We start from the raw sequence: 15,140 nt of genomic DNA, 5'->3' as shown, positions 1-15,140 counted from the left end.
ATAAGATATTCTAATAGTGAATAATGTCGTATGTGACAAAAATGATAAAGGAATCCATGAGCCTCTAAAGAATATGATTCTAACTGGCATTAACTTTGTTAATGTTCCATAGTGATAGAAAAATTGAAAAATATCATAATCGCAATTTTAAAGCACGAAAATTAGTTTGTTTGACGGAGTCTATATATATGTATATATCTTAATGTACCTAGGTTTCTGTAATTTTGAACAAATATTTTAATACTAAAAAAATTTTCTAAAAAAGACATGTATATGTAATTTAGTTAAAAAGTTATATTATATTGCTTTTTATGAACCGCCGTTGTATGAATACCCAGAATGTATCGATTAGTCGATACAAAAAATGCTTTATACAGGATCGATCTTACTCTCACAATTTTATTAAAATAACTATTTATTATAGTCTTCTAAACATGCCTCTGTACATTAAATATTACCTAAACTTCTCAGCAATCATTCCACCAAATGCACTCTCAAGCAGACGGAGACTCGGCGCTACGCGTTCCAAATTTTTCATTTCCAATCCATTTCAATTCGATTTTCGCTCTTCAGACCGCTCCAAGCCCGACCGTATTACGTTTAAATATATTTTTTCGATTTCACTCACCTGTTAAAGCTAGCCACTCTAGAAGGACTGTGTACCTTCCCCGTAGATATTCATTTTGACATGCGTTCCACGTCCCCCAATGTGTTCGCAAGCGGCACGCGCGCGTTTCTTCCATCAGTATCGCTCAGTCCTCCAGACGTGAGTGTTCCGCGGAGGTGTGCGTTCAGGATCCGCCTATCATATTACCAATCACCTGACTATACTCAATATCCCTCAATTAAAAAATCTATTCCCACCACAAAAGCAACACCTTCGATCAAAAGATTCAATCGGACAATCCTATTTTCTTAGCAAACAAAATCAAAGGATCAACATCCCCTATTTATGTGTAGCGATGTTAGCATTATTTGTTCAGAGTAGATTTTAACAGTAAAAGTAGTTCAATTCAGAAATATTAATCAAGTAAAGTAAGGGTTCTAAACTCCCTGTGTGGCCTCTTGTGCGGTGCTCGTGGACCAGTGTCGATCAACAAGTAGCCCATCGTATATAGCAAGTGCGCTCCTAAGTAGTACGTTGTTCAGCATTATCGCAATACAGTGAAGTAGCGTTAGATCACTGCAGTATCCTCCACTCGGTGAAATGTGACAGACATGTAATTACTGGTCTGCCAAGCGAATGGCTCGTTGCCTTCTTTCGCGAGTGGCGTGTGGATAGAATCGTGGACGAGTAACTGCAGCTGACCATTATCGAATGTCGATAATCGTACTTCCTCCTGGTTGCGTAATCGTTGCCGAGTCTTAATACAACTCTTTCATACTGTCGAACGAAATAATTCAATCAGCTGATCGTATGCTCTCGAGTATTCCAGAAAAGCTTTAGTCCCTGAAACTACCTGTAGCTTTTGGCAGTCACTTGACATGAATCGACAGTAATTTTCCTGGGCCTTCCAGAGGAGACTCAATCTGTTCCTGTCGAGTAGAAACAGACGACAGAGAAAACTGGTTATCGTTTAGGGACTGCTGACGTTGGCTCTGTATCAGAACATCGAAGAAAAAGAATTCCAGGCTTCAAAGGAGGCATTAAGCCTAATGGATCTGCAACGGGAGCTACCTGTAGCTTTGGACTCGAGATTCACGTGAACAACCAGCAAGGACAGCTGATTTCCTTGAGGGAACATCAGACCTAACAGCGGCATCTGAATCGAGCAATTCTTCCAGAAAATCCTATTAGCGGACTGGCATAGAAACTCTGGGATGCAGGAAGAGGGAAGATTGCGAGCGCTGATGGCGGGAAAACATGAGCGGATGGCAAACGTGTGCGGCGCAAATTGGACATTCGCGCGGTCGTTTGACGAGTGATGAGATGTGATCGTGATTTGCGCGGGAAATCCGCGACGAAGACGACACCATAACTCCTGAACAGGGAGAACCTGGTGTCGCGGACGCTGATAGAAGCAGGATTTACAGGCTGGCAGTGGCTTCTATGCACATTTGCGCGCGAATATTCGCGTGGGCATGGGATTTCTTCGTCGGTAGCGCCGCGTATCCAATGCAGCATGTGAGTATCTTCGACAGGGACAGAGTGATCGCTTTCATCGTTTACTAATTAGCTGGCTTCATAATTACTGGTTGAAGTTGAACTTGCAGTGCATTCCAGTTGACATTGGTCAATGTTAGGAAAAGAGTTTTTTGAACGGAACGATCTGTTTTTAATTAATTTTTGTTAATTTCTGGATCTTATCAAATCTCGTACGAGTATCCTAATTTGGAATATACAGTCGTTGGCTTGTGAGACATTAGCAATTAGAACTGCTCTGGGCATATTGATTTTTTGAGCAATTTGAAGATTTGGAATTCTTGAAAATTAGAAAGCTTGTAACATCTAGAACCTTTCAAGAAAATAAATTTTCTTTAAATAGGTGAACTTAATTTTTGCGAGTGTATTTCAATTAATTTTTTAGTTGATTCCAGCATGCCTAAGTGCCTTAATTTTTTAATAATTTTTCTTTTGGACATATCATATTTATATCAGTTTTTTTCAATTTAAGCTTCTTTTCTTTTTCATACCTAGATGCAAGAAGCAACATTTTATGTAGACAGGTAGTTAACAAGAATTGACGTTATAGTTGAAGTCTTGAATATATTTCCGTGAAGTTTTAAGCCGATATAAGGGTGTTCTCATGAAAAAATTCCTTAGCTATGAGTTTTAAAGGTAGTAAAAGTTTCTGACTGTAAATTGAAACTTCTGCATAATACGCCCGCCAAGTGACATGATTTGAAATTCATGGTGAATTCTAATATTCTAATTATATGTGTTTGTTTATCCCCTGAAAAAATATTAAAGCTTGGAGATTCAAACGAATGCAGTTCTATTTTTGTTAATTGTTTAAATAAAGCTCATATTGATTCACATACTGACTTAGTGCTCACTAATCGACTTTCTTTTCTCGAATAACTCCTAAACTTTCTATAATCTGAACATTTGCTGGATAAACCAACTACTACAATTAAGACTTAATCTCTCTCATTAAGCAAAACTTTATATACTTATAATTCTTTATACAGTTTATCGATCGTTTTACAAAATTGACCAAAATATGTTTCAGTGAATAAACGATTTCCCTCCTCGATTTATTCGTATTTCATCGGTTACATCATTGTGACACACGCAATACTTATTCATAGAAATAATTACGCGTGGAGAGGAATGGATATACATTTAAAAACTGGCGATCACGTCCGAAATTTATTCCGCTCATTAAAACTTCTGTCGTCCGCATCAATTTCGCTCGTTAAATCGCAAATTACCGCTTCCAGGGTGGAGGGTAGGCAGCAGTGTATAATCAGCAGACACTGTTCATCTTCGCGAGAGTCCATTTTTAAAACGGAAAGACAGAGGCAAAGAGGAAATGACGCACGCGAGTTTTTCTCGACAGCTTGGCAAAACAGATGCTCTAGCTCGATCGATCGATCGTTTATACGTCCATTCTCCCTCATTTCTCAGCTGTTCTCACTTCATGCATTTTGCGCCGCCTCGTATCGTTTTGTTCCAACTTTTTCCTTTCTGGCAACTCGCGGAACAATCTGTTGATCGTGCAGTTGCAGGACTAACAAGCAGGGCGGGAAAAGTTCTACACTGCATCGAATTTAATTTGGTACACTCTGTTCGATTGAGTTGCCCGTGATTTCGTAAATGCAACTGACAGTGTGTTACACAGCGGTTGCGTAAAAATGGCGAGGCGGAAGTTTCTGTATAGGGTGACTGACAGCGCTGGAAGTTGCTTTAAACGATTCCAAGCGGTTTTGTAATCAAGACGATTTAATAGTCTGCAGTACCTAATAGTCGAGAGTATTCAATAGTCGAGAGTATTCAATAGTCGAGAGTATTCAATAGTCGAGAGTATTCAATAGTCGAGAGTATTCAATAGTCGAGAGTATTCAATAGTTGAGAGTATTCAATAGTCAAGAGTATTCAATAGTCGAGAGTACTCAATAGTCGAGAGTATTCAATAGTCTGGGGGATTTAATAGTCTGATTTTTACAAATTAAATAAAAAAAGTTCAATTCTGATTTAATAGCTTTACTACTATCTCTATACAATGATTTAAAATGGCAATTTTAAGGTAAACTCGCATTGTACAGAAAGGTATATGAGAAGGGGTGACCAATTCAACAGAATACGATAATTAGCGTTTCTAATTAGCTTTTATGAAGCGACTCTCTCGAAAATGTTGTTATACAAATATGTATTCATTTGAGAAAAACTCGATTCATAAAGTAACGAGGACTTAAAAAGCAATGAGAAATTTTTGTAAAACTACTTTATCATCTAACTTTTCAAATTAAAAAAAAATCTAATGAATTTGTTTTAAATATCTTTTTGACATCTTCCTGACATATTCATAAGCTACTCTTCAACTATGGAAATATGAAATATACCATTTTTTTTTCATATTAACTTTTAAGTCACCTGTGCTTTTACGTTATTTCCATATTTAGAGGCTTCTATACAAATTCGTACGGTATATTCTTAGATACGACAAAAGTAATAACAATTTCGTACTAAAATAAAATATCTATTCGAGAACACTCAAATAAGCTTTCCCCGTTCGCTTACTATATTCCTATTGTATTGAACAGCATTATGTTCTGCAATAAATATCCAAATTGATAGTCGGTATCGATTTATCTTGGCATTCGTTTCGTCTCGAACAGAGACAGCTATTCTCTCAAGAGAATTATTGTTGTCAGATCTAGTATTGTGAAGAAGAGTTATCAAAGCCTCTCAATATCACCTGATGTGTAGTAACACTTCAACATTCTACATAGCTACTGAAATATTATTAATCGCAGAAAAGTTAAAAATATGTACTAGTTACACGACTAATAACCCAAACAAAAGAAATTAACCAAGAAAAATGATTCCCACATGTTGTCAAGACTCCCACTTACAAACTTCGTCGTTGGGGAGTCACCGTACTACAATTACATAAATTCCCTCTTCGACGCAAATTATTCCACGAGTCCTCGGTTTCAATCCACGTTCCCTTCATTCACTCGTCCTAATTTCCTTTGAAAACTTTCGACCACCTCTCCCGATATAATTATCTTTTCTCGAAATAGGCTCCAATACTCGTTTGTTTGGTCTATTTCAGCAGAATCCTCAAGTATTCTCAGAGTTGAAGGATGCACAAATTAGAAAGGGTATAATTTCCCTGGGCGAATATGAAAATAGGATGAAAACAATACCGAAATAGATTCCCCTCGGCTCCATGTACATCATCTCTCTATCTACGTTCTGAAAGCTGCCAACAAACAACAATCCCTCTTGAAGCTCGTAAATTCCCTAGTGCCAGAAATCGAACCGCTCCGTTTGCACGAGTAACCTTAAGCTTACTTAAACCAAGTACTTTTCATATGCCTGGTGATATGTTATCCTCGTTGTTCCACGTGGATGCCGAGGATGTAACCCGAGTTTGCGTGGAAAGCGTAAAGTTACATTGCCCACGCTATTTTGCTTCATAAATTTTCATAAACGCCAACGGCGGATTTCGATGGATGAATTTTAAGGAGCAAAGCGGCTCTGCGCGTCCACGAGGAGCTTCGCCGCGTTTGAAAGGAATCGTTAAACAGGATCGCGATGCTGGCTGCGTTGAAAACTACACCAGATCTCTAAAGAACGAATTTCTTCGGAGCAATTGACGCGACGTAGCGCCAGATGAAAAGGTCTCGTGTATTTCGTTCGTGAGGCTAAACGACGTTTTGCTCGCGAGACTGTTTAATGATTCCCTTCGAGCTCGGCGAAGGAAATAGCGCGTTTTGTGGGTAAATAGTGAGTTAATCGAGATTTCATCGTGTTTCCAACTTCCGTTGGCCGACAGCTGTGAAACGTTCACCACCCTTTTGCCATTCATCGTGTAACACTGCATCTGTCTCTTTGTATCGCCGCAGATTGCAAGCTGAAAATGAATGCTACGAAACGTTCCCCTTTCTAGGCTCTAAATAGACTAGTTTACGCTATTCTATTGTCGGGATCTGAAATTGCAAACATTTTTCTGTATTGAATTACGAGAAAATTCTATTACGATTTTTATTTTTATTTCGAAATAGGAGCAAGGCAATTAAGAAAGTTGGCGAACATTTTTCTGTTGAAATGAAAAATCACTGAGTCTTCTTTTTGGAGCAGTAAGTTCGTCTAACTAGAATAAGTAATTAAGTATTGAAAAAGTCATGAAGAACACGATTCTCCGATTGTCTCGTCTTCGACGATCTGTTCATTATTAAAAGTTTCTGAAATTATTTGACACGCGTCCCAACTTTCATAATGGCGAAATGCGAAAGTTTAAGCTCCCTCTGTTGCTAGAGGTTAATAGAGCCCCCAAAATTTTCGCGTTAATTATGCAGTATATACTGTGCATAATTGAGAAGAACAGTGTCACTTTGATAGCAAAGGAGTTTGTGAGACCTTTAACTAAGAGAAATTATAATGCAAAAATATAAAATCTGACAGAAGAAAGAGAAATAGCTCTGGGTTAGAAAACCATTTTCCCTAAAAATCTCAATGTTTCGTTCATAAAATATTATCTTACGATCATTTTTAATAGATGTATGTATTTACCCAAGTTTTCAAGAAAAATATAATGCAACCCCTAGAGTGACTTAGAAATTAAAAAAATAAGACTGACAACAAAATAAACTGAAATGTACCAGGTGACTTAGGAAGGAGTAAAAAAAATACAACACGTAATTATAAAAGTGATAAAAAATGTCCAATAAACACGAAAACCAACTGGATCAAAATTATTTAATTATCTGTCATTTTGAATTGTTTGGTCACAATTTAGAAAACACTGTCTCTGATCCTTCCCTTATGATTCAAGTCGAAATTCATGTGGCTCACTTTCAGGAGTAGATGAAGGCATGCTTGACGCATTACGCGTTCACATCCTTCGTTAACCTATGAACGCAACCAAAATGGCGACCGAACCGATGAACCGACATTTTCCACCAAGTTTATAGGGAAGCTAGCTAGAGACACTGTAATTAGATTGTCAATTAATGGGTGACCTAGGATGAAAATAATTGCGCTATCGTCACACCGTGCAACAAGCCACCGATACCGCTGTCCACGAAACGCATCAACCCTATTATACGCGTAGGATGCATTATATGTTCCTCGAAAACATCCGACAGAAAACTGTCTCAAACGACAACCTCAACTAGCGTAACGACTAGGTGTAACGTTGTTTACCCCAAAGCCGCGCATAATTATAATCCATGATCCATAATCCAATATTTGAAAAGAAAACAGTGGTTGGTTTTGATCCTGAGCAAGGTGGTTGGCGATTCCTCTGGAAGATATGGAGCAGAGTTTCGTATTGATCTTATCTTCCTAAAGGATTTTGTATGTTTGGACGCTTGAATAGTTTGAGAACTAATTTATTTTTGTCAAATTTGTATTGAATTGTGAAATAGCCTTTTTACAAAAATATTGTAAAATCTTAAAACTCGAAATACGATTTGACAATAAAATAAAATCAAAAAATTGATGTTTAAAGGGATGGTTGAATTTTGAGCTTCTATTGTGGTATTTGAAAAAAATTTGTTTTCATGTTTTCTATCTTTTGTAGATGTAGTATGTAGTGTGAGCAAACTTAATTTTCAGTTTATTACATTACTTGAAAATACGAAATCTTGAGAATGTACTCTGAGAACGTTGTATTAAAATTTCCATAGTCAACAAAGTAACTCAATTTTGTGCGAACAAACTTCGTAACACGTAAGTGCAAAGTGCCCTTTACCTTGCGAATTAATAACCTATATCTATCAAAAATTGTTAATTTTATAGTGTTCTATAAATTTCCTGAAACACATACGTAAACATAAATTTATGAAAAATTATTGACATTTCACAATATTTTTTTTTGATTTTTCATAAACATAACTTTGTAATTTTATGAAAATTACCATAAGTTAGTTGCTTTGTACACAGAATAAAAATGAAGTTTAATTAATGAACTTGTCAAATTATGTTTATTTTTACGTAATTTTCATTATTAGAAGAAAATTCAAATTTTTAGCTTGAAATCTAAGAAGCTCTCTATAATGAACATTTGAAATCTATTTTAAGCTGATCAAAGGGTAGGACGTAATGTAACTAGAAAGGGCTTTAGTTACAAATCGATAGCACTTTCCTACAATTCACATGTCCTGCGTACACATAACAATTTATAGATCATACAGGGAAAGCTTGGTCTGTAAAGCCAGTCAATCGAAAGTGAAAATAAGGGCAGGTATTATATGTTCCCTTTTCATGAAAAGAATTTTTTTTGCTATTGTATTCTATTCCATTTATGAAAAGCAGATTTTCGACTATAGAATCCTATAAACTCATTTTTCATTTATCATTTTCCTATTATTAAAATCGTAATTAATCGTCACTTAATCACGTAGAATTATAAATTACAATTACTGTTCAATCATTTGGAACTCCCTTTATTAGGAGATTAAATTTTGATTAATCTAATTATTGAAAGTATCTGACGACCATTATCATATAATTTCGTAATTCCACTGGGATTTTCATTGATCAATGTTAAATAGGCTAAGGGAACACTCAATCTCTATCTACGACTTGGATGGGCTATTGGAGCATAAAATTTTTATCATCACAATTACAGCAACAGTGCGATTTTCAATTACATTGAGAGCAGCCACGAACATTTCCAATTACATTCTTTGATTCTGCTGAACGATGACAGGAGGAACCTGCTGTCGACAATGTCGATAAGCAAAGGGGAAGGGTCAAGGGCAGGCGTCGAGTTCGACAGGAATTCGATTAGCTGCTGTTGCGCTTAATGAGCGAGAAATAAAGGGAATCCTAGTTGGTACACGCCCTTTGTGTACCCGAATTCTGAGGTTCTCTGAGCCATCCGAGAATTGTATTTAGCCTAGGAAATTGGCCTGGATGAAGGAGGGGAAATTTGAAGACGAATCGAAGGAGTACCTTTGAATATTGTTCTCAGGGTACTGGTAACAATCTAAATAGATCTCACAGTTCTATAGAATTTATATAAATACACCTGTAAGGCATTTATAAATAAGTATTCAATTCTTTTGTATCGTGTTTCTAAAATGATTCTAATTCTTTATAAAATTTTTGTTCTTTTCAAAACATTTCTTGAATGATATTTTTTCTATGTTGCAATAATAATTTGTAATAGTAATTTTGACATTGTGAATGACTTCGAGAATTTCGTGCACTTTCCTTTAGAGAATATGAAGGAGCTCGAGGGCTCTTGAACAATAAAGCTCCAAGGATAGCTGGCCGTGTAATAATAACCCGTAGCATCCTATCGAACTTAATTTTTGCAAAGATCGATACACGTTTATGATAAACTCACGGCGGAATTTCGATTAGAGAGTTTCTGAACGCCTCACGTATCCACTTTGATCACAATCCTGTTAAACGTGTTCCTACACTTGCAAGGGTTGAAAAACGACAAACGCGAACAACAATTTTCTTAACCTGTATGTTATGTGCAACTAAGGTTGACACTATAAAGTTACTTCTATTTGTTGCTGAAGATCAGTGAACAGTAACGCCGAAAAAGGAATAACCTGAGAAATAAAGTTCGATATCTGTTTATAACGAGGAACATCTATGTGGCCGATCTAGTATCGACTTATTCTACTTGTACGTGTTCTGTGTACTTACAGGGTCTCTCATCGTCAGAGAACTTATAACTTCTGTTATCAATATAGAGCTTCTTGTAAACAGCTATTTCTTAGATCATTATATATAGAAAATAAATAATATTTTAGTATGTCTTCTCAAACATTTAATAATATTGAGTGCTGAAATTTAGACAAATCAATATCAGTTGTCTGAGAAGTTAAATTTATCTTGAACTTATTCGACCTAAGCTTTTCTAAATTTACGATGAGTAATTGAGTCTCACTTTTTTCTTTGTAATTTAAGCTTAAGACACCTCAAGTTTACGATTAATAAAAATTGTGGTATAATGTTAATGTGCACTAATAAAGAATTATGTTACGTAAAAACTGTATAATTCTTTTTGTACCATTTCTCCAGACCCTTCGCTGGTACTAAACAACTCTTCTCATTTGCTGGTTATCTTGATTGTATTCGTTACCCGAAATTTCCCCTTTTTTATTCTTTTCACGTTCCTCGAAGATGTTATGGTCACGAGCTTTCCCCCTCGTTTTGTCGGATCATGTGATCTTCCTTCTCGAAAATTGACGCTCGTCTTTCCTGAAGGACCGATCTTGGTAATAAAGTTTCGCGAAGTGTTCCTCATAGAGATGCTGGTCTTACCGTTTTTAGTACTGCTCTTACGTTATTTCGTAATCGTAATTCACGCGCACGTGAGGCTGCGTCGGCGAGTGGAAAGGTCAAACATTAATGGAATATTGGTAATTAAAGAGGAAAATAATTATTAGATCATAAACAAGCTGATGAAGAGAAAGACGTATGAAATTTCATTCACTTTCAAAGGTCGTGAACGAAAATGTGGACTTTTACGAAATGTTACGCTTGCGCCATTTTAAAGGAATACATTTTCGTTACTTTTAAGTAAAACTGATTTCTTTCTGCTCGAAATTTCTGAATCACGATATTTTTATAACGGAAAGCTTGAGTTACAGTACTTTAAAATATTAAAGAAATATCGATACCTTTTAAAATATTTGAGTTTTCAAATTTAACACACGGAAAAGTATATTTTCAGCTTTCAATAATTTCTTTTTAAATTTCTTTTTATGATATTGTATCGGTATTTCTGTAATTCTCCTTTCAATTAGTATCTATGGGAATGATAGTCATGGCAAAGGATATAATAGATTAAGGATACAAAGTCTTGATCGTTATTTGACCAGTCAGGACAATTTTAATATTTAATAGTAGCAGTAATAATTACGTGTATCTTCTGGGAGTATAACAATATCTATTCTACTTTATAGCTGACGTAAATTTAACGTTACTCCCAACGGAAACCATAATGACCACACCATCTGCATTGCCCCATCAATCATCCCCTTGTAGAAAGCTCTTATTCATCAAAAAACACAAAAAAAGTGTTACAAGATGAAATATAACACTGTCATCTTTTATCGAAACCTACAACCCCTCTTTCCAAAGGGAGACACAAGTTTTTCAATAAACCCTCCACGAACCCTTAGAGACCTACCCTGTATCTTTTTCTCAACAGAACTTTTAAATCGTACAAGGATTATCGATCCTTTTCTTCAACTGAAAACATCAGCTATTGGCTGACACGTTTTTTATCCCCAGGAATAGTTATAATTAATGCAACGACGATAAACGCGCCTTTGTAGCAGCCCTCCAGCGTCCTTTAATCACGTTGATTATTGCAACTCACGTCAGACAGTGTCCTTCAGACAATATCTACGTGTTTCGTAATTCACATTTTAAGGAATTTGTAGGTACTCAGCGTTTCTATCAAATTGGCGTGTCACACGTCGAAAGAAAACTTAGTGCAACCCTCCTGCTGTTTGGTTCTTGTAGTAACAAGTTATTTAGGGAAAATTAAACACCCTTTACAGTATTTGAAGGGTGAAACAAGTTTTTAATCAGGTTCTGCTTTTCTAATTATATTTATAAAAATAGAAATTTGCATAAACCTTTGCAGTCATAAGCCATAAGCAATATCCAAGTAGGGCAGATAATACTTGCCTATACCACTGTGCTCGTATCAAATCCTGTGCATTCAGACTGAAACTGTTTAAAAAAACAGCACCTTTATACAAAAACTGAGGACTTATTTTCTTCCACCAAGTTTACTCGTTAACATGTAAGATTAAAAAGAAAGTATTCCACTTTCAATAAAAATGTTGTTTAGGAATGATTTCAATTCGGAAGCATAGAAATAGATACGGGCACAGAAATATAGGCAAGTATCCTAGAAGCTTCTGTAGCAGCGTGTCTATTCTCGCGCGAGACAAGCAAAAAGGAAAAGAGACAGGGCATCCAACAAACCGTCCCATTTCCCTGATACATCAGACGACACGTACGAATGCTTGGCTCAGTTTCACGGATAACCTAGGCTCCCGTCGCGAGGTACACTTTGCGCGGCAATCAAACACGTGTGAGCTCAGTTTTCCCGGAGCACACCAATACGTATGTATAGTTTGCATCCCCTATTTCGCGAGTAAGCGGAAGCTTCTTTGCCCTTTGTGACGCGTGCATGATGTATAATTTGCTGTGCGTCGATGCAAAATGGAACGGGGTGTAATGAATGTTCTCTTCCTTCGAAACGACTCGGAAATGAAATTTTTCACTGAAGAGATCTATGGTTTTGATAGGGAATATGATGATTCGATAATGTTGCGCGTAACTTCGTTTAAAAGCGTTTAGGCTCTATGATACCTTTGCGCAAAGTGATAAAATTGATTTATTCATTGCTTCTGATTAACTCATATTTGAAAGAGTTTACAAAATTTTCTTGACCGATTTCATTTTTTTAAATAAATAGAGAGACTTCAAAGCTTACAGAGTACCTAATAATCAAATAGAAAATTCTTATATTGATGTATTAATTTTTTCTTCTATTTTAGTACATAGCAATCTACTTTACAGTGAATTTTTTTGAGTTATCGATATTTTATTCAGTTTTACGTGAAGGCTGTTTCATTTAGAATTGAAAAGTAAGAATTTAGAAAAATTTTATCCGAGAAAGATATCTTAAACTTTGATTTCTCATTGAAATGAATCGCAATTAGGTAACGTTCTGATATTAGTAGACCCTTCATTATATCATAGAAATGAGCATCAGAGAAAAATTACTAATTACTGTATAACAGGATTAAATAAGCGCTAGTCGCAGCACTTAAATTGTTACAGAAGCAAACTTTGCTCATAATTAATGTGAAAATAATTAATGAACATGAAAACATAATTCTGCCATTTTTCAAGCGTTTAGTATTTTAATTATGTAAGTACTTCATCCTAATTCTAGAACCAGGTTTTGAAATATTTATCTCCTTTTCAGTTCTCATTCTGATGTGAGATTGTACAGATATTCGGGAAAAGACTACAACAGTACAAAGACGAAGCAGAAGTTCTTTAACTTGAACATACACCATATTGCTTCATTCCGTGTTATATGCCAGAGTGCATCTGTCGCGTTCCATTTTATTTCATTCCCACCCAACGTTTGATTTTTTTTTCTTCTTCAACAACGACAATACACACTTTCTCCATATAGCTCTGAAACACTCAGCAATCGTGTTAACGTTTTTCATTTCGCAAAACCGCAACGCGAATGAAACGAAGCTTTTAAGGTTACACCACATCGTCAAGCTAAAAAACTGGAAATTCTGTAGCTAATTCAATCGTCATTATTCTATTTTGAAGGAGTTCTGGTCTGGTGAACCGCCAGTTTCATTTATTATTAGACGAGAAAATTGAATATGCATGTAGCCATTTTATATGTAGTTAAAAACCGGAAAAATGTTTATCTACTGAACTTATGGTCTAGAAAATCACTGGGTATTGGAAAAGAATATTGTCCTGTCCATTACTGATATTGAATAGGAAAATGCAATTTCCTGAAAGTAGTTAGTATCGTTATGCAATTAGTATCACAATGGTTATAGTTATTATTACTGATTAAGAGTACATTAAAAGAATAAAAACCTAACAGAATATTAGGACCGACAAGGAAGATTCTAAATATAATTAATTAATAATATGTATTCCTCTTCGTTTTGAATCTGGACAAACGAATCTGTACTTGTAATTAAAGAAACATTTGAACATAGAATTGAAAATATTCTCACGTCTTCAATATGAATAAATAAAAGGCAAAATCAAGTCAAAATAAATTCGCGAAAATATTACAGCTGCGTTAATGGAGATCGTTATTATCCGCTGATTGCTTGTGTAAAATTAAAGCTTGGCAATGTTCTGAAGCTTCCCTTATATGCAGGCATGCATTATTCGCGAATGGAATAAATATAAAATATCGGTCGTTATTTCAGACGTTCGTTACGCTGATATATTATCACGTTCTGTGCAAGCATTCATCTTGTCGTTGAAAAACGACACACCCACACACCGACGACGGGGAAGTATTACGAGCAAGCCCGGAAGTCTCTAGCCTTCTCTAATTTCCATTCTGAAAGCTCCTCCAAAACCAATACGCGTATCTACCGAATCAAGAATTATCTTTCGTGTGCAGATATGCATGATAATATCTGCATTTTTTTTAAGCGTTGGAATCGAATTCAGCGACCTCAATACGTCAAAAGACGAAAGTACATGACACGATACAGAAGCTGCCTTAACTGCGATTCATTTGTCGTCCAGGGTAAATTTAATTAGATCTCTGGGCTAACGAAATACGTGTTTTATCACAGCGCAAAATCTAGAATTCAAATTTGGGAGAAACTTCAGCCAATCGATATTTAAGTAAGATTTATATATGCTAGACAAATATAAGAAGCAAATGCTGAACTCATATCTTCTTTAATTTTTTAGAAGCTTTTAAAGTGAGAAACTAAATACTTTTATTATCTTTGATATTAGTATTTTAGGAATTCTAAAGGCACAGAATGTTTTTTACGTATTTAAGAAATTTTGTTTACTTAAATACGAAGCCAAATAGATATACTGATACTTTTGATAGTTTTAACTTATACAACTTTGAAAGTAGAAGAACATAAAAATTGCATTTACTGCAAATTCCTTTGCCTTAACTTTTTAAGACGCTCATCTGCGGCGAGGGAAGCACATTTCAAAAAACTTTGAACTTTATTTTTCTTGAGGGCTACTTGGAAATATTTCATCGATTTTCCATAAAAATTGGCCGCGATATCTTTAGATTGACGATTTGTGTGTCTTGTTTGCAGCAAGGTGGCAATTTCTCCCACCATAAGACATAAAATATACGCTGAGCAGCGATAAAGTAGCTTTTGGATAAGATAACATAAAGATCTTGAAAAGATATCCTTCTGGATTTTCGTACCACTTCCGCGAGGATAAAGCACTTTTAACTCGGTTGAAAAAGTTCCGCGACAGAGTTTCATTTCCG

At 35.7% G+C, this 15,140-nt stretch overlaps 1 protein-coding gene across 1 annotated transcript in view; it reads left to right on the top strand.

The window, feature by feature from the left end:
* Window positions 1-2,101: 2,101 nt before the first annotated feature.
* Window positions 2,102-15,140, top strand: part of Dnc (phosphodiesterase dunce) — a 420,060-nt gene continuing 407,021 nt past the window's right edge. The window contains exon 1 of the mRNA XM_076380416.1: window positions 2,102-2,125. Coding sequence (XP_076236531.1) covers window positions 2,117-2,125 — 9 coding nt within the window. The 5' untranslated portion in view covers window positions 2,102-2,116. The remainder of the gene's footprint in view (window positions 2,126-15,140) is intronic.

This window comes from Calliopsis andreniformis, chromosome 6 (assembly GCF_051401765.1).
Source record: "Calliopsis andreniformis isolate RMS-2024a chromosome 6, iyCalAndr_principal, whole genome shotgun sequence".
Classification (NCBI taxonomy): Eukaryota; Metazoa; Arthropoda; class Insecta; order Hymenoptera; family Andrenidae; genus Calliopsis; species Calliopsis andreniformis.
Note: the sequence above shows the minus strand (reverse complement) of the source record. Positions and strands in the feature narration are given on the sequence as shown.